The 21575-nt window shown below is 39.8% G+C and overlaps 1 protein-coding gene across 1 annotated transcript in view; it reads right to left on the bottom strand.

The window, feature by feature from the left end:
- The window catches only part of LOC133594133 (eukaryotic translation initiation factor 3 subunit H), a 125028-nt gene that overhangs the window by 18804 nt on the left and 84649 nt on the right, over positions 1-21575 (bottom strand). Inside the window, exons 3-5 of the mRNA XM_061946889.2 lie at positions 18912-19079; positions 12219-12318; positions 7267-7416 (exon numbers count right to left, since the gene is read on the bottom strand). Of these exons, the coding sequence (XP_061802873.2) occupies positions 7267-7416; positions 12219-12318; positions 18912-19079 (418 nt within the window). The remainder of the gene's footprint in view (positions 1-7266; positions 7417-12218; positions 12319-18911; positions 19080-21575) is intronic.

Here is a 21575-nt window from a genome sequence, read left to right as displayed (position 1 = left end):
GCAAATCCTTTTCAACCCATATTCAATTGAATGCACTACAAAGACAAGATATTTGATGTTCAACTCATAAACTTTTTTTTTTTTAGCAAATAATTAACTTAGAATTTCATGGCTGCAACACGTGCCAAAGTAGTTGGGAAAAAGCATGTTCACCACTGTGTTACATGGCCTTTCCTTTTAACAACACTCAGTAAACGTTTGGGAACTGAGGAGACACATTTTTTAAGCTTCTCATGTGGAATTATTTCCCATTCTTGCTTTATGTACAGCTTAAGTTGTTCAACAGTCCGGGGGTCTCCGTTGTGGTATTTTAGGCTTTCATAATGTGCCACACATTTTCAATGGGAGACAGGTCTGGACTACAGGCAGACCAGTCTAGTACCCACACTCTTTTACTATGAGGCCACGTTGATGTAACACGTGGCTTGGCATTGTCTTGCTGAAATAAGCAGGGGCGTCCATGGTAAAGTTGCTTGGATGGCAACATATGTTGCTCCAAAACCTGTATGTACCTTTCAGCATTAATGGCCCCTTCACAGATGTGTAAGTTACCCATGTCTTGGGCACTAATACACCCCCATACCATCACAGATGCTGGCTTTTCAACTTTGCGCCTATAACAATCCGGATGGTACTTTTCCTCTTTGGTCCGGAGGACACGACGTCCACAGTTTCCAAAAACAATTTGAAATGTGGACTCGTCAGACCACAGAACACTTTTCCACTTTGTATCAGTCCATCTTAGATGAGCTCAGGCCCAGCGAAGCCGACGGCGTTTCTAGGTGTTGTTGATAAACGGTTTTCGCCTTGCATAGGAGAGTTTTAACTTGAACTTACAGATGTAGCGACCAACTGTAGCTACTGACAGTGGGTTTCTGAAGTGTTCCTGAGCCCATGTGGTGATATCCTCTCCACACTGATGTCGCTTGTTGATGCGGTACAGCCTGGGAGATCGAAGGTCACGGGCTTAGCTGCTTACGTGCAGTGATTTCTCCAGATTCTCTGAACCCTTTGATGATATTATGGACCGTAGATGGTGAAATCCCTAAATTCCTTGCAATAGCACTTTGAGAAAGGTTTTTCTTAAACTGTTCAACAATTTGCTCACGCATTTGTTGACAAAGTGGTGACCCTCGCCCCATCCTTGTTTGTGAATGACTGAGCATTTCATGGAACCTACTTTTATACCCAATCATGGCACCCACATGTTCCCAATTTGCCTGTTTACCTGTGGGATGTACCAAATAAGTGTTTGATGAGCATTCCTCAACTTTATCAGTATTTATTGCCACCTTTCCCAACTTCTTTGTCACGTGTTGCTGGCATCAAATTCTAAAGTTAATGATTATTTGCAAAAAAAATAAAATGTTTATCAGTTTGAACATCAAATATGTTGTTTTTGTAGCATATTCAACTGAATATGGGTTGAAAATGATTTGCAAATCATTGTATTCCATTTATATTTACACCGAACACAATTTCCCAACTCATATGGAAATGGGGTTTGTATATGTATATATATATATATATATATATATATATCCATCCATCCATCCATCTTCTTCCGCTTATCCGAGGTCGGGTCGCGGGGGCAGCAGCCTAAGCAGGGAAGCCCAGACTTCCCTCTCCCCAGCCACTTCGTCCAGCTCCTCCCGGGGGATCCCGAGGCGTTCCCAGGCCAGCCGGGAGACATAGTCTTCCCAACGTGTCCTGGGTCTTCCTCGTGGCCTCCTACCGGTCGGACGTGCCCTAAACAACTCCCTAGGGAGGCGCTCGGGTGGCATCCTGACTAGATGCCCGAACCACCTCATCTGGCTCCTCTCGATGTGGAGGAGCAGCGGCTTTACTTTGAGCTCTCCCCGGATGACAGAGCTTCTCACCCTATCTCTAAGGGAGAGCCCCGCCACCCGGCGGAGGAAACTCATTTCGGCCGCTTGTACCCGTGATCTTGTCCTTTCGGTCATAACCCAAAGCTAATAAATAAATGATAAATGGGTTGTACTTGTATAGCGCTTTTCTACCTTCAAGGTACTCAAAGCGCATTGACACTACTTCCACATTTACCCATTCACACACACATTCACACACTGATGGGGGGAGCTGCCATGCAAGGCACTAACCAGCACCCATCAGGAGCAAGGGTGAAGTGTCTTGCTCAGGACACAACGGACATGACGATGTTGGTACTAGGTGGGGATTGAACCAGGGACCCTCAGGTCGCGCACGGCCATTCTTCCACTGCGCCACTCCGGCCCCTTAAGCTCATGACCATAGGTGAGGATGGGAATGTAGATCGACCGGTAAATTGAGAGCTTTGCCTTCCGGCTCAGCTCCTTCTTCACCACAACGGATCGATACAGCGTCCGCATTACTGAAGACGCCGCACCGATCCGCCTGTCGATCTCACGATCCACTCTTCCCTCACTCGTGAACAAGACTCCGAGGTACTTGAACTCCTCCACTTGGGGCAAGATCTCCTCTCCAACCCGGAGATGGCACTCCACCCTTTTCCGGGCGAGAACCATGGACTCGGACTTGGAGGTGCTGATTCTCATCCCAGTCGCTTCACACTCAGCTGCGAACCGATCCAGTGAGAGCTGAAGATCCTGGCTAGATGAAGCCATCAGGACCACATCATCTGCAAAAAGCAGAGACCTAATCCTGCAGCCACCAAACCGAATCCCCTCAACGCCTTGACTGCGCCTAGAAATTCTGTCCATAAAAGTTATGAACAGAATCGGTGACAAAGGGCAGCCTTGGCCGAGTCCAACCCTCACCGGAAATGTGTCCGACTTACTGCCGGCAATGCGAACCAAGCTCTGACACTGATCATACAGGGAGCGGACCGCCACAATCAGACAGTCCGAAACCCCATATTCTCTGAGCACTCCCCACAGGACTTCCCGAGGGACACGGTCGAATGCCTTCTCCAAGTCCACAAAGCACATGTAGACTGGTTGGGCAAACTCCCATGCACCCTCAAGGACCCTGCCGAGAGTATAGAGCTGGTCCACAGTTCCACGACCAGGACGAAAACAACACTGTTCCTCCTGAATCCGAGGTTCGACTATCCGGCGTAGCCTCCTCTCCAGTACACCTGAATAGACCTTACCGGGAAGGCTGAGGAGTGTGATCCCACGATAGTTAGAACACACCCTCCGGTTCCCCTTTTTAAAGAGAGGAACCACCACCCCGGTCTGCCAATCCAAAGGTACTGACCCCGATGTCCACGCGATGCTGCAGAGTCTTGTCAACCAAGACAGCCCCACAGCATCCAGAGCCTTAAGGAACTCCGGGCGGATCTCATCCACCCCCGGGGCCTTGCCACCGAGGAGCTTTTTAACTACCTCAGCAACCTCAGCCCCAGAAATAGGAGAGCCCACCACAGATTCCCCAGGCACTGCTTCCTCATAGGAAGACGTGTTGGTGGGATTGAGGAGGTCTTCGAAGTATTCCCTCCACCGATCCACAACTTCCGCAGTCGAGGTCAGCAGAACACCATCTGCACCATACACGGTGTTGGTAGTGCACTGCTTCCCCTTCCTGAGGCGGCGGATGGTGGTCCAGAATCGCTTCGAAGCCGTCCGGAAGTCGTTTTCCATGGCTTCCCCGAACTCCTCCCATGTCCGAGTTTTTGCCTCCGCAACCGCTGAAGCCGCACACCGCTTGGCCTGTCGGTACCTGTCCGCTGCCTCAGGAGTCCCATGAGCCAAAAGAACCGATAGGACTCCTTCTTCAGCTTGACGGCATCCCTCACCGCCGGTGTCCACCAACGGGTTCTAGGATTACCGCCACGACAGGCACCAACTACCTTGCGGCCACAGCTCCAATCAGCCGCCTCGACAATAGAGGTGCGGAACATGGTCCACTCGGACTCAATGTCCAGCACCTCCCTCGTGACATGTTCAAAGTTCTTCCGGAGGTGGGAATTGAAACTCTCTCTGACAGGAGACTCTGCCAGACGTTCCCAGCAAACCCTCACAATGCGTTTATATATATATATATGGGTGTGGGAATAAATCGATTCGATTTCGAATCGCGATCTTCACGTTGTGCGATTCAGAATCGATTCTCATTTTTAAAAAAACAATTTTTTATTTATTTATTTTATTTTTTAATTAATCAATCCAACAAAACAATACACAGCAATAGCATAACAATGCAATCCAATTTCAAAACCAAACCTGAACCAGCAACACTCAGAACTGCAATAAACAGAGCAATTGAGAAGAGACACAAACACGACACAGAACAAACCAAAAGTAGTGAAACAAAAATGAATATTATCAACAACAGTATCAATATTAGTTACAATTTCAACATAGCAGTGATTAAAAATCCCTCATTGGCCTTATCATTAGACATTTATAAAAAATAAAAAAAGAACAATAGTGTCACAGTGGCTTACACTTGCATCGCATCTCATAAGCTTGACAACACACTGTGTCCAATATTTTCACAAAGATAAAATAAGTCATATTTTTGGGCTCATTTAATAGTTAAAACAAATTTACATTATTGCAATCAGTTAATAAAACATTGTCCTTCACAATTATAAAAGCGTTTTACAAAAATCTACTCCTCTGCTTGCATGTCAGCAGACTGGGGTAGATCCTGCTGAAATCCTATGTATTGAATGATTAGAGAATCGTTTTGAATCGGGAAAAAATAGTTTTTGAATCGAGAATCGTGTTGAATTGAAAAAAAAAATCGATTTTGAATCGAATCGTGACCCCAAGAATCGATATTGAATCGAATCGTGGGACACCCAAAGATTCACAGCCCTAATATATATATATATATGTGTATATATATATATATATATATATATAATGGAGTAATAGACCAGTTCATAACAATATGTAATATGTTCAATTCTCAGAGCATTCAGTCGATCGAAACTGGACTGTTAGAAAAAGTTTCACCAGTCGTTGAAGTGTCATTTCCCTTCGTCAGCATTGAGGTATCGTGGGGCAAGCGATCGCTGTGAATCGACCACTACCAGCTCAAAATAGTCAAAAACACCCACATTAGCATTCCATTCAGTTGTAAACAAATGGCACAAAAGAGCATGAAGTCCTGGTATTTGTTGGAGGCTAAATTGCACAGTATTTTAGGAATGGTTGAAAGGACAGTGTGGGAGATACTGTAGGTGATGTCGCAAGCCACCTCCTCTGTTCAGGGATGTTTTTTCAACCTTGACAGAGATGACTTTCCTCACTCCTCTTTTGTACATTTGAAAAACCATCCCTGAACAACAACAACTGAAGATCTGACCATGTCTATGAGCATAAACTCATGAAGCCGACTTGGATGAGAGGCAAAACATCTTCTAAAACAAACCAAACAGTCCACTTGCAATTGATTGAATGCCCTGAGAATACAGTGACTTGGATGAATGAAAACATCCATAGACACAATATGTTCAATATCTAACATGTTTTGGTCATTTTATGCATTACTGGAACTTCTTTCCTCTGCCCATTTATTTCCTGTTCTATAGCAGCGTACTTCCGACTTCCAGCAACAAATGTGTGTTCCCACTTCCGTAAACAAACATGAGTGTGTCATGTAATCATGGCAGACTTGGTAACAGATAACAAAGATGACTATTTTTGGACAAATGAGGATTCAAAACCTTATATTTTTTAAGCTAAATATACGGAGGATGAATTGCTGCTTTTAGAAGCGAGCATGCACAGAGGGTGAAACGTTTGAGCAGACGGAAGCCGAGAGTGATGTTGGCATGACTTGCGGGTATAAATGTAGAACTTGGAGCTAAGCTTTGCGGACATATTTGGCGTGCTTAACCAAAGTCGACTTGAAAAAACTTCCCCGGCCAGCTGAACAGACAACTGTCCATCGAGTGAGTCACTATAATATTGATTATGATACATGCAGCACACCATGTCTGTTATTACAGCTACATAGAAAGTTGAGCTCGCTGTGTACAAACAAAACATGAAGTGTGGTCTAATACTTTACAGATACTGTAATATGATTGTTCAGTCAATACAGATTGGTGTCCTATATCATTGTGTTGTGTATTATTAATATTATTATTATTATATATCATTATAAACTCAAAAGCAATTTAGCTGCTGACGCAAAAGCTAGCTTATCTCTTCCCGTAGCGAGCTTATGGCTAATGTCTTAGCATGCCGTCCCAAGAAGATGCCTTACTACCCTAGAAAAAGAGTTCCTTAGTGCTTGCTCTTACAATAACAATGTTGCCTCAGCTTGATTATTATACAGGTTACAGAATGTAAATGAAGTAAAGTTGGAGGTTTTTGAATGCATTTTTAAAGTGATTTAGTGGCAGAATGAATTGTTCCAATTACCTGCATTGCCAGCCATTAAGAACAAGCCGATTTTTACAAATTAGAATACAAAAAAAAAAAAAAAAAACTTTAGTGAACGATAGGCAAAAATTCCTCAAAAAGTGCAGTTCCCTTTTAAGAGGTAGTTTGAATATACATGTAAAGTGTTACCTCGGTTTACATACGCTTACTTCCAAAAAGTATTTCTTGTTTTCATTGGCTGTCTTGACTGTCGCCAAACATTGTGCCCATGAGATATCGGGTATCTGATCTGAGCCTAAAACAAATGTTCAGTAAACAAGGGGCACTCCTCTATCTCATCAGCAGCTTTGTCACATACAATATGTAATATTCCACAACAAATACTTTGCCTCAATGTTATTCCGCTGACATTACAATACTTTGTGCACACATAACGCACGATTTGAGCAAAAATGATTGTCAATAAACATTTGTGGCGGTTGCTAGACAACATGAACTAAATCGCACACTGGATAAAATGTCGCAGAAGCTTTCCACTCAGCAAGGTGAAATTGTGATCAACTTGAGGGCCAGGAACAGACCATTAGGGTAGACAAGTATTGGAATGTATCTACACACCCTAACCCAAACATCCTATTCTGCAATTGAATGATTGAATGCCCTAAGAAGAATATGCAAAGGATTATTCTAAAAAGCCAACATAAATATATGAAGCTTTTCTTTTCTTCTGCATGGGCATTTTTTTGCAATTTTTTTTTTTTTACATTTGTTTTACATTGACTTTTGAAGGTCTAGAGAAGAAACTTGATAAACTCATAGAGGGCCTCTAAGGAAACTTTAGTCTGATAAAATAGAAAGGTCATTTGAGAATAAAAATGTTGCAAAAAGTTGTTCAATGTGGTAGTTCTCTATTGATACAGTGAGGACTTAGCCTAAGGCCTTAGTAAATTCTAGATGAGCTAACCTGCTTGATAGGTTGAGCAGTTCATGTTTGTTGGCAACTGTGGACTTGTCCTCCAGCTCCGACATCAGGACGTTGATGAGGTGAGAGTTTTTGATAACAATAGGCACCTCCTCGAACATGTGCTCGAAGCCAATGTTAGCCTTCTTCAATCTGGAGGGTAAAGAGAAAGACAAAAGACACAAAGAAATATTGAAAGTTAAGTGCTTTCCTTCGTGATGAGGTTATAACAGATATTCATCATTGCTTTTTCAACTATTTCCACAAGTGACATCTTATGATATGGGGTGTAACCATCATTGAGGCTGTATTTGAATATATATATATATATATATATATATATATATATATATATATATATATATATATATATATATAGTGATGGTAAAGGATTTAGTGTAACCATCATGAGCGTTCTGTTCAGGTATATTTCTTTTATATTTTGATAAATCATCATATTTATGTATTACTAAATTTGAATAGGTATTGATCAATCTTTAAGCTGTGTGTATTTGATTTCAATTTTCTTTGACATCTTATTTAGAATTGTAGTTGAAACTTTTACAACCGTGTGTTGCGCTCATGATGGCGTAACCAAACTAGATTTCATTTAATGATCTTATTTTGAATATTTATTCCCTTTTTTACATTTAGTATATTTAAATATTCATTTATAAACATTGATTACATTTGAAATATCAATAAAATGCAATTTTCTTCATCTTATAGGGTAATGTAACTACCGTATTTTCCGCACTATAAGGCGCACCGGATTATTAGCCGCACCTTCAATGAATTACATATTTCATAACTTTGTCCACCAATAAGCCGCCCCGGATTATAAGCCGCGCCTACGCTGCGCTAAAGGGAATGTCAAAAAAACAGTCAGATAGTTCAGTCAAACTTTAATAATATATTGAAAACCAGCGTTCTAACAACTCTGTCCCAAAATGTACGCAAATGTGCAATCACAAACATAGTAAAATTCAAAATGGTGTAGAGCAATAGCAACATAATGTTGCTCGAACGTTAATGTCACAACACACAAAATAAACATAGCGCTCACTTTCTGAAGTTATTCTTCATTCGTAAATCCTTCGAATTCTTCGTCTTCGGTGTCCGAATTGAAAAGTTGCGCAAGCGTGGGATCCAAAATGGCCGGTTCCGTCTCGTCGAAGTCATCGGAGTCAGTGTCGCTGTTGTTGTCCAGTAGTTCTGTGAATCCTGCCTTCCGGAAAGCTCGGACCACAGTTGTGACCGAAATATCTGCCCAGGCATTTACGATCCACTGGCAAATGTTGGCGTATGTCGTCCGGCGCTGTCTGCCCGTCTTAGTGAAGGTGTGTTCGCCTTCGGTCATCCATTGTTCCCACGCCGTTCGCAGTCGTGATTTGAATGCCCTGTTGACACCAATATCCAGCGGTTGGAGTTCTTTGGTTAATCCACCCGGAATGACGGCGAGTGTTGTATTTGTGTGCTTCACTTGTTTTTTGACACCATCTGTGATGTGGGCGCGCATAGAGTCGTATATCAACATGGACGGAGCTGTGTGAAAAAAGCCACCCGGCCTCTTCGCGTAAACTTCCCTTAACCACTCGCTCATCTTTTCTTCATCCATCCATCCCTTCGAGTTAGCTTTTATGATGACGCCGGCTGGAAAGGTCTCTTTTGGCAAGGTCTTCCTTTTGAATATCACCATGGGTGGAAGTTAGCATGGCAAGCTAGAACCACAGTGAAGGATGACTTCTCATTCCCTGTGGTGCGAATATTCACCGTACGTGCTCCCGTTCCACAGTGCGGTTCACAGGAATATCAGTTGCTGTGAAATACGGTAGTAATCCGTGTGCGGATGGAGAGATTGCGTCTTTTTATGAACCGGATCCTTGTCGCTTAGTAGGAGCCATTTTGTGGTCTTTACAGATGTAAACAGGAAATGAAACGTACGGTGATATCCGCGCGTTTTTTCTTCTTCTTCCGGGGGCGGGTGGTTGCTTACAGTAGAAGAAGAAGCGCTTCCTGTTCTATGGGGGCGGGTGCTTTCCTTGGCGGTTGCTTGCGTAGAAGAAGAAGCGCTTCCTGTTCTACCGGGAAAAAAGATGGCGGCTGTTTACCGAAGTTGCGAGATCGAAACTTTATGAAAATGAATCGTAATAAAGCGCACCGGGTTATAAGGCGCACTGTCAGCTTTTGAGAAAATTTGTGGTTTTTAGGTGCGCCTTATAGTGCGGAAAATACGGTAAGCTTCATCACTTTGACTTGTAATATCGTTAATTCTGGTGGTGTTTTATGCTTTTTTGTTTTAGGAACATGTACTATACATATAATACAATAAAGTCCCATATAAAATTATGTTTCTAGCAATACTTTAATTTTGCCTTTGAAAGTAACACTCCAATGTCCATTAGTGGAGCTGTACACATTGGGTTCTATCGGACAGGTAATTAGAAAACCACTTTCAAGAACTTTAGCTAGGACGCATAACTTGGAGATGGGTCTAAATTTATTAACAGCTGTGGGAACTGCTCCTTTCAACAAAGGTAAAACATAAGCTCATTACTGGACAATGAAATATTAAAAATATACATAAGAGGCAATAAAATAAACATCTGACTTTGAAAAAAAGGGCTCCAATTTGTCAGGACCTGCAGATTTACCAGGATCCCCTTGTTTTAAGGCTCTCCTGTTTAGTATCAGTCATTATTGTCTGAGTGTTTGTACCATCGTGTTATTATCTTTTATCATTTTTTGCGTACTCTGGGGATTTTTTCACTAATGCACAGCAACCTCCACTGTTTAAAGTGTTCATAAAAGGGACCCAAGCACATACAGCAGATTAAATGACCTGTGGCCTGTAGTGTTGCATAACCTGCCTCTTTGTAAGACCCGCGTCACGTGACTTCAAACTTGACACCTCATTGATTGCTTCAATCTTACCGGAAGTGGGTCTTGCGTTTTTAAGCAGCAAATTTTTCTGCATTGAATTTTTTTTACACTGATTTTTTTTCTAACTGGCTGAATTTTTAAACACTGAATATGTACACACTTAACTTATACACACTGAATTATTAAACACAGAATTTAAAAACAGATACATTTCTTTTTACACTGAATTATTTTCTCACTGGCTGAATTTTTAAACACTGAATATGTATACACTTAACTTATATACACTGAATTATTAAACACTAAATTTCAAAACAGATAATTTTTAAAGACATTTTGCAAACAATTTTTTTCCAATGAAATTGTCATCCTAATTTCATGTAAAAAGAAAAATTCAGTTCACAAAATTCAAATGCAAAAAATCAATTAGGGGCCAAAAATGTTTTTCGTAATAAAGACACAAATTAACCTTCATAGGAAAAGCAACTCTTTACTTTCTGAACAAGACCGCAACAACAAACAAACTCCAGCGGAATCATTTACACAAGGTACCATGTATGAGAAAGAAGCACAGTAAGCACAATGTTAATGTTAACACTACTAATAATGTTAATGTTTCAGTTCGGCATGGTGATGGAATTTTGCGCTTATACACAATGGCTTCTGGCGTGGACGAGTGCGCGTATCACAGGGTTCCTCTCTGCCGTCGAGATTATGGAAGTGCTTGATTTGATATGCAGCAGAGTCTGCTTTTTAATGTTAGTATCGCTTACGATCATCCTCATTAAATCACGGCAGCCAAAATCTTGATTGTGATTCAAATTTGATTAATTGTGCAGCCTTGTGACGGACCAAATAGTAATCTTGAGTGCTTTTTGGGGAAGCTTTCGCAATTGACTGCACCCAATGAGAAAAGCTTACTTATAATCTGCAACTCAGGTCTGTATACATGACTTTATTGATGACATATGAATAGATCAACACTCACTGTAAGTCTAAATATTTACTGAACCCCTGTATGTCTAAAGAGCGCTGTTTCTTTAAAAAAAAAGTTTTTATTAACCCAAGTATAACTCAATGCAAACTTCAGGAAGACAATCAACAAGTCTGCATTAGAGTCTAAATGGGGAGGACAGAAAACATTATGGATAACTACAGACGCTTACATATATTGGCACAATTATCCATCAGTGAGTCTCAACATATACGGTATCCTGCATATTATGACCTTTTCAGATGGCAATATAAATAGGCACATGAAGAAAGAAAGACAACAAATTCTAGGCAGGACAAATTGCTCTGGCACACTTAATGTTGTGATCTTTTCCAAGTTGGTCCCTGCTGTACAAAGCCAAAGGTTGACTTTATAGGCTGACTAATTTGAGGCGGCAAATTGTGAGCTCAAGTGGATGCTATTGACCGCTGCCTTCATAGCTCAGCGGACTTGGAGGTCATATCAAAGGGATGGGTCTGTTTGCCACTCGTATGTCCCTGAGTGCTATTAGAGTGAGATTAAAACAAGATACACAGAAGATGCACACTTGTATGACATTAGATGCAGCAACAAAAAATACCTTTTTTTCAGTATTGTGTTCATTTTGTTATCAAAATAAACGAATGGAGTTGAATTGGGACAGTGTGTATATTGTTATTGAAAAAACTATGTATTTTTCTGTACAGGTGTCCTCATTCATGTGTGTATGTAAGCCAAAACGTGTGCACTTGGACTCACATGAGCTGCGTCGAAAAAGTCTCCTTATTACATTTCCTTTTAACTGCAATTTAAAAGCAATTATGCTAAGCCTTGGGGTTAAAAAAGGCGTAAACAGTACATTTGTTTGATGGGCAAGGGCAAACTGATAAGTCACCAGCAGCTGAATCAATCTCCAGCTGCTACCGAATGATTACCCCATGGGTGGACTTTAATTTACTTTAATTTCCATTTGGTCCAGCAAATTGCAACAAAAAATATGTTGAACCTTCTACCCCTGAAAGTAGTGATGTGTTATATTTAGATGTTATTAATTGTTAAACACACATTGTCTTAAAAAACAGTGCAAGAAGCTACTTACGCTTCAGGGGTGAAATCTTTCTCTTTGCAGATCTCCATGAGTTTAGGGGTGAGCCTGTAAGCCTTGAGGGACAGGGAGCCTTGGGCCGTCTTTATAGGGTCTGTAAGTAGTGCAAGACAGATGTTCAGAATAAAGTAATCTTCACATTGATATTGAGTAATTAAGAGCATGTTTTACATTGTAGTTTTGTTTTCTTGTGTTTATGAAAGGTTCTTTGTACAGACAGCATTTCAATGATTTAAAATCATTTAATCATATAGAAGGACAAGAACCCTGGGCTTATCCGAAAGCCTATTTTTAATGGTCTAATGAAAACTTTACATGCTTCCATCTGTTGAAAAGCTCTATGGAGATGATGATTTCATTTTCCAGCATGATCTGGCACCTGCCCACAGTGCCAAAACCACCAGTAACTGGTGTACTGACCATGGCATTACTGTCCTCGATTGGCCTGCCAACTCCCCTGACCTGAACACCATAGAGAATTTGTGGGGTATTGTGAAGAAGAAGCTGAAAGACACCAGACCCAATAATGCAAATGAGCTAAAGGCCGCTATTGAAGCATCCTGGGCATCCATAACACCTCAGCAATGCCACAGGTTGATTGCCTCCATGCCACGCCGCATTGATGCAGTAATCCATGCAAAAGGATTCCCAACCAAGTATTGAGTGCATTAATTGACATTTTCAAATGTTTAATTTTGTTTTGCTGTTATAAATCTTTCTTTTTTACTTGGTCTGAGGAAATATTCTAATTTTTTGAGATAGGATTTTTGAGTTTTCTTAAGCTGTATGTAGGGCTGCAACAACTAATCGATTAAATTGATTAAAATCGATTATAAAAATAGTTGGCGATTAATTTAGTCATCGATTCGTTGGATGTATGCTATGCGCATGCGCAGAGGCTACGTTTTTGTTTTTTGTTTTTTAACTTTTATTTATAAACTGCAACATTTACAATCAGCTGAGAAACAATAATCAAAATATTAGGGGTGTAACGGTACATGTATTTGTATTGAACCGTTTCGGTACGGGGGTTTTGTTTCGGTGCGGAAGTGTACCGAACGAGTTTCCACATGGACATATTAAGTAGCGTACTGCACGTTGTGTAAACAATACTCAGCCCCGACAGCCCCGCAAAAGAGGACATGTCCGGTGAAAAGAGGACGTATGGTCAGTCTATCCTAGCCCGTTAGCTGCTAGCATGCTAGCAAAAGAGGACTAGCAGCGATCGGTTTCACCGGACGTGCTAGCAGCGACCGGGCTAGGTCCTGACCATACGTCCTCTTTTCACCGGACATGTCATCTTTTGCGGGGCTGTCGGGCGGTGTTTCTTAAATGTCCGGCATTTTGAATTAGGGTTGCGTGTGTTTTCAATGTACGTTCACAGGGTTAAGAAGGTTAAAAACACAACAAATTGTGCGCGCAGCAGCATTCGTGAGGGAGGGGGAGAGACAGAGAGAGCGAGAGAGTTGTGATAAATGCGCATGCGTCGTCAGGCTCTGCTTTTTATCGATACATTTATCAGATTTAATTTTTTATTGTCTATAGCAGGGGTATCAAAAGTGTGCATTTTTGTAACATTTTCCTTGTTTTATTTGGCAAGTTGAAAGAACATGGCGCCAGTATGCTGTTTTTTTCAATAAAATACTGGAAAGGATAGAAATGTAGTTGGTCTCTTTTATCCGATTATTAATCGATTAATCAAATTAATAATCGACAGATTAATCGATTATCAAATTAATCGTTAGTTGCAGCCCTAGCTGTATGCCATAATCAGCAATATTAAAATAATAAAAGGCTTGCAATATTTCAGTTGATGTGTAATGAATCCAGAATCTATGACATTTTTGTTTTTTTTAATTGCATTACAGAAAATAAAGGACTTTATCACAATATTCTAATTTTCTGAGACAGTCCTGTATACAAAAAATGGGGGTTGGGGGTATACACTATGTACATGGCACTATGTACATGACTATGCACATGTTGACTCCAAGAGTGTGCAAAACATTATCTAAGTTACATTTAAACCAGTGTGGGTGGCATATGGGTAAAGTATCTTGACCAAAGACACATCAGTAGTGACTAAGATGGCGGAAGCGGGGATCGAACCTGCAACAATCCTCAAGTTAATGGCACGGCCGCTCTAGCGACCGAGCCACACCGCCCCACAATATATGATTCTATCCATTGCAATGTATTTACCAAAAACATTTAATAAGACAGCTTAGTTAATCAAATTTGATGATTCGCAGTATCAAACACCTTTTACAAGTCAAGAACAACAGCTCCTATAACACCACCATAATGGATTTCAGACTTAGAATTTTCCACAAAGAAACACATTGCCGTCTCAGTAGAATGTTTTTTTCTGAAGCCAAACTGAATTGGGTTTAAGTTGTATGGACTATTATTCAAATGTCAGCTATTTTGGAAACTGCAGAAAGATTTGTTTATTGGTCTGTAGTTATTGATTATTGCAGGGTCTCCTAATTTAAAAGTTGGAGTAATAACTGCAGATTTCCATGAGTTTGGAAATGTACCTTCAATTATAGATTTCTTAATGATGCTGGTGATTGGAGCAATAAACAATTGTTTAAGAGTTTTGAGAAACATTGTGTACATATCAAATGTCTTCTTGTCTTTTGAGTTCTTCAACCCACAGATAACTATTTACATCGAACTGAAACACTTCATTCATATTAAAAACCGGAGTAGTGTTATTCAGAGGCATTGTAAGTTGGATGTGTGGACAGGAGTAAGCGGCTAATTTTCTACGGAGTCAATTAAGTATATGTTTAGGGCTGTTTCAATCTCATTTGATCATGAGTTAGATTTCCATTAATTTGCAACTCTCTAATGTTCTTATTTATACTATCTGAAGAATGGATAAACTCCAGTCCAATACTGTGTCTTGTTATTTGTCTAACAGCTAATGGTGACAAACCATATTTGGCTATTGACAAACCAATATGCACATATATTGACTCTTTCCCAGGGAGACTGGTGTGGGAAATCTGTACTTGATCAGAAAACATTGCCTCTGTTTTAAATGCAATATCTAAGTGATCTGACAGCCGGGTAATATCATTTATATAAATTAGTGGAAAGTATGTATTAAAAACAGTACATAGGTAGATGTGTTCTGTTAGTTAATGATATATCAACTGTGAAAGCGATTGGAAACATTAAACTCAGAAGACAAAGACTGGAGTTGGTATGCAATTTGTTTCCAATTAAACTTACCGTAATATGTTGTTTTATAACATTAATATAATTATGTTGTGTGTTCCATATAAAATGTTATTACAAATGCTTGTCAGAAAATGCTAGCAATAAACCATATTCAAAAGATTAGTTTAACAGCCCGATGTAGCTCTAAGCAGTTATTGGATATACATTACTAGCTCAGTCATTGGCCACCTGATTGATTCATCCACTCTCATAAAATGACCGGTACCCAAATGATGAAGAGAACAAAAACAAAATCAATTTTCTTTTCTTTGACTTTAAACAGAGTTCAGATCAATTACTTTGAGGTGCTCTGATCCATTAAGTGCTGTGTTATTGATTGACATTAACAGGAGCCCCGTTTACAAAAAACAAAGCGCTAACTGCCTAGCTTGCTAAATGGATTGCAAGATGAGATCAGAGGTGTTCATGTGTCACATGGTTAGAATCATATATTGAAGGGATGTCCGATAATGGCTTTTTGCCGATATCCCGATATTGTCCAAGTCTTTAATTACCGATACCGATATCGACATCAATTGATACTGATATATAGTCGTGGAATTAACACATTATTATGCCTAATTTGGACAACCAGGTATGGTGAAGATAAGGTCCTTTTTAAAAAATGTAATAAAATAAAATAAGATAAATACATTAAAAACATTTTCTTGAATAAAAAATAAAGTAAAACAATATAAAAACAGTTACATAGAAACTAGTAATTAATGAAAATGAGTAAAATTAACTGTGAATGGTTAGTACTATTAGTGGACCAGCAGCACGCACAATCATGTGTGCTTACGGACTGTCTCCTTTGCAGACTGTATTGAAATACAGTATATTGATAGATAATGTAGGAACCAGAATATTAATAACAGAAAAAAACAACCCTTTTGTGTGAATGAGTGTAAATGGGGGGGGGGGGGGGGGGGTTTGGGTTGGTGCACTAATTGTAAGTGTATCTTGTGTTTTTTATGTTGATTAAATTTAAAAAAAAAAAAAAAAAAAAAACGATACCGATAATAAAAAAACGATACTGATAATTTCCGATATTACATTTTAAAGCATTTAATATATCTCTAATATATTGTCGATTCTTAAACATGACAGTCTTGAAGAGGAGCCAATACTGTTTATACACATGGATGTACAAAAATATCAGAATACAGAGTAATTTCATTTTTCAAAACATGTTTAGTGGCCGTCACTCTGCCGATGTAAATCTTGTAGAAAGCCCTTTGTGACCTGGGCTGAACTTTTTATATGCTTTTCCATAAAATGGAAAGAGACACACTTGAAAATAGTGATTACAAATTATAATAGACAAATGTTTTACAACACTTTCAAAAACTTTAAAAACTAAACGTCACGCTGGGTGCTGGTCTAAAGAATGTACGATGCTCTATAACTACCGTATTTTTCGGATTATAAGTCGCAGTTTTTTTCATAGTCCGGAGCGACTTATGTGTGAAATTATTAACACATTACCGTAAAATATCAAATAATATTATTTATCTCATTCGCGTAAGAGACGAAGCAAATGTCCGCAATCGTCACACACACGTCAGCAATCGTCACACACGTCAACCAATAAGAATTCGGCGAGGGGCGGGTCATGGCAGAAGTGCATTGTGCGTCATGGCAGAAGTGCATTGTGGGTCATGGGATGCTAACTGCTGTTACATCAGTAGCTATTAAAATGAATTATTTCAACATTGGCAGTAACTTATAAAAACTGAGAAGGGCTGAACTAAAATGGCACCGAAAAGGAAATCATATACTGCAGATTACAAGCCGGACGTAGTGAAATATGCAGCAGAAAACAGCGATCGAGCAGCAGAAAGAAAGGAAACGGCGCATACCAGAGGCGACACCGGAGAGGAAGATTTCATCGGATTTAGCGATCGAGAGTGACAGAGTTTTTGGTAAACGTATAGCATGTTCTATATGTTATAGTTATTTGAATGACTCTTGCCTTGATGTGTTGCGTTAACATACCAGGCACGTTCTCAGTTGGTTATTTGTGCGTCATATAACGTACACTTATTCAGCCTGTTGTTCACTATTCTTTATTTATTTTAAATTGCCTTTCAAATGTCTATTCTTGGTGTTGGATTTTATCAAATAAATTTCCCCCAAAAATGCGACTTATACTGCAGTGTGACGTATATATGTTTTTTTCCTTCTTTATTGTGCATTTTCGGCCGGTGCGACTTATACTCCGGAGCGACTTATACAAAATAATGCCATGCATAACCTCCTTTGTAAATGATGATGCAGGATGTAAATTGTAATTCTATTGCATATAAATGAATTATAAGTAACTTGTGCCGGATGATGATGGTGCTTTTGCTGCCCTGTCAGTGTTCTTATTGTCATTTAATGGCATCAGTGTCTCTGTTTGTCATCTGTTAAAGCGTTCTATAAGTCAATATTTTAACACAAACTATTTTGATAATAATTATGTCAATATCACAATAATAATGGTAATCATGGCAAAATAATACAAACAATGAAAGTTAGCATGTTAGTTATGATTAAAAAAATCACTACTGTCTTCAAGCTTACAGTGATACCTCAACCTCAATAACTTGGAATACTTGAATCTTAAATCAGTACTGCCCATTGAAATACATTGAAATACATTTAATTCGTGCTTGGCCCTCCCAATGAAGCACAATTTAAAAAATCAATACAATAATAGTAAAAACAACTACTGTAGTACAAGTAATGTAATACATTAATAATGTACAGCATATACCTCTTACGGCAGACTGAAGAGGACTTCAAAATCCTATTTAGTCTGTTCTGATTGGCGTCTTTCCGGTCCATTAAATCCAACATGTACAATGAGCCAAGTTACCGAAAAAGAAAGGCTGGCTAATAACGCTGAGATAGCAGCAACTAATGGTGTTGAAAAAGCAGATTTTCCTAGTTATTCTATCTCCCACAATAGGTGTTGTGATAGAAAAGGGTGGACGCTTTTCGGACGATGTGCTTGGAGAGTAACTGGGCAGTAGCGAGAGCGGCGAAGACATCGCCAGTGTCCCTTTGCAGCAGAGAAACAAATTCCCCTTGAAACCCAGAACTACTTCAGGCGTGTGCATTAAGCCGAGCCGTGGGTGGAGGAGCAGAAGGATGTCGGTTAGAAGGCTGTGGAAGCTGGGCTGCTGCTAAAGATTTAATTTTCAATGGTGGAAAACAAAGTTATTTGGATCTCAAGCAATAAACTAATGCTAGAAAGTAAGACAGGATGTTTTGGGGCGTATCTTACGTTGCTCACTGTAGCAAAAAGCCAATAAACATCTTGCGTCTCTAAATACTCTTAAGTGAAGGGACCACTGTATATTGTCCACTGTGATGACGAATAAAATGTTTAGAAGCTACATTTTCCAACAAATGCACCTTGGACCCATTCTGATTATTTAAAAAAATGTGTCCCCTTGTTCTACTTACCATAGATGAGCACAACGGACTCTTCAATGGCATGCTGGTAGCTGAACTGGGAGTCGAGGAGCGCCCTGCTGACGAAGGAACCGTAGTAGGTGGACTGGTACCATCCCACATGCAGATGGTCGATGTTAACATGACGTAGAGAGCGCATCATCTCCATCTGGTACTGGACTGGATTCAGAAACATGGAACAGAACAAGATTGTTTTTAAATTATTTTAAATTAAAATGATCTATACACTTGTTGGTCTTTTTCCAATTCTGAATTGGATCATCTGGTCGGCAATTTGAATTGGACATGATGCATATTAGAGAAATACAAGAGTGGAATTTTTTTCTCTCCAAAAGATATAATGGACAAACAAAAAAAGGAAAGCCCACCCCTCACCAATTGATTGATAATTCCATTTGATGTTTTTTTGTTATAGAAACTGCAGACACTCACTTTACTAGTTCGTTCATCATGCTGATAATATTTCCTAGTGAAGAGGTACAAGATGGACTGATACATTTGGCTGGAAGACAGAGGGATAGATACATTAAGTAGAGTACCAAATCATTGCACCAGACGCCGAGTGACCAGAAATACAAACAACCTTGCCATGCCGACAGTACGTAACAGCCACAGCAACTGAACAAAACAGCATGTCCATACAGACTCGCAGAAGAAGGTTGATAAATCAGGGCATTATAGAGCAGCTGTGGCCCCCTAGACCCCAGCCTGGAGAGCACATCTTTCTCCTGCTGTGGGTGTTAACAAGAATCAATCAATCAATCAATCAATCAATGTTTATTTATATACTGTAGCCCTAAATCACAAGTGTCTCAAAGGGCTGCACAAGCCACAACAACATCCTCGGTACAGAGCCCAAGAACAAAATGAAGAGATAGAATAAAAGAGGAGGAGATGAATTGGAGGGAAAAAATGTCAAAAGACAGAGGGTTTAAGGACAAAGTAAAGGAAAAAAACGATAAACGTCTAAAATCGCCACTACACTGCAATACAGTGACAATTGCGGCATCTTAATAACAGCCAAATTTTGATCCTAACTTTAACTTCAGTATATTTTGGAGCAGGCCGAGTATGCAGAAACTAGTAGTGTTAATCATTAGATCCCTATTTACAACAGAGTATACATTTTAGTTACCTTCGGTAATCACTACTATAACAAAGGCTGTCTTCTGTAAAAGGCATCCATCGCTGCACCTTTAAGCCAATCAGTATGTATGGTTATCTCTCAAGTGCCTCTGAAGTACAGACCTGACCCAACACTAAGACAGCAATCTGTCTTGGAATGTTAAAGCTCGAGGCTCAAGGGAAGTCAAGAGGCAAGGCTACCAACAAGCTAGATTTAATATCCTATCCAGTCTTCAGTTTAGGTTTGCCTCTCTCTCTTTTCTGAATTTTCGCTTTAATAAACAATAATGAATGTGTAACAGTTGGTCCTTACATTCCAATTCCATGAAGCAATGTGAGCAGAATTTTTTTTAATCATAATTGTAAAATTGTGAATGATTTGTAAATTTACATTTTCTGAGAATCAGAACAGCATGTGCGCACACAAAACGGGTGTGTACTCAAAGTGTTATTTTATAAACAAGGTTAATTTGGGGAGTTAATTTAAGGTCTTATGATATACAAGTATACAGGACTGTCTCAGAAAATTTGAATATTGTGATAAAGTAATTTTTTTCTGTAATGCAATTAAGAAACAAAAATGTCATACATTCTGGATTCATTGCACATCAACTGAAATATTGCAAGCCTTTTATTATTTTAATGTTGCTGATTATGGCATACAGCTTAAGAAAACTCAAAAATCCTATCTAAAAAAATTTGAATATTTCCTCAGACCAAGTTAAAAAAAAAGATTTATAACAGCAAAACAAAATCAAACATTTGAAAATGTCAATTAATGCACTCAGTACTTGGTTGGGAATCCTTTTGCACGGATTACTGCATCAATGCGGCGTGGCAGGGAGGCAATCAACCTGTGGCATTGCTGAGGTGTTATGGATGCCCAGGATGCTTCAATAGCGGCCTTTAGCTCATTTGCATTATTGGGTCTGGTGTCTTTCAGCTTCTTCTTCACAATACCCCACAAATTCTCTATGGTGTTCAGGTCAGGGGAGTTGGCAGGCCAATCGAGGACAGTAATGCCATGGTCAGTACACCAGTTACTGGTGGTTTTGGTACTGTGGGCAGGTGCAAGATCATGCTGGAAAATGAAATCATCATCTCTATAGAGCTTTTCAACAGATGGAAGCATGTAGTGCTCTAAAATCTCTACAAGCGTCTGACTTGGGCTATGGAAAAGAAGCACTGGACAGTTGCAGAGTGGTCCAGAGTCCTGTTTTCAAACGAAAGCAAGTTTTGTATTTCATTTGGAAGTCAAGGCGCTAGAGTCTGGAGGAAGGCTGGAGAGGAGCAAAATCCAAATTGCTTGAAATCCAGCGTGAAGTTTCCACAGTCAGCAATGGTTTGGGGAGCCATGTCAGCTGCTGGTGTTGGTTCACTGTGTTTCATCAAGTCCAGAGTCAATGCAGCTGTGTACCAAGAGATTTTAGAGCACTACATGCTTCATCTGTTGAAAAGCTCTATGGAGATGATGATTTCATTTTCCAGCATGATCTGGCACCTGCCCACAGTGCCAAAACCACCAGTAAC

This window comes from Nerophis lumbriciformis, linkage group LG04 (genome assembly GCF_033978685.3).
Source record: "Nerophis lumbriciformis linkage group LG04, RoL_Nlum_v2.1, whole genome shotgun sequence".
Lineage (NCBI taxonomy): Eukaryota > Metazoa > Chordata > Actinopteri > Syngnathiformes > Syngnathidae > Nerophis > Nerophis lumbriciformis.
Note: the sequence above shows the minus strand (reverse complement) of the source record. Positions and strands in the feature narration are given on the sequence as shown.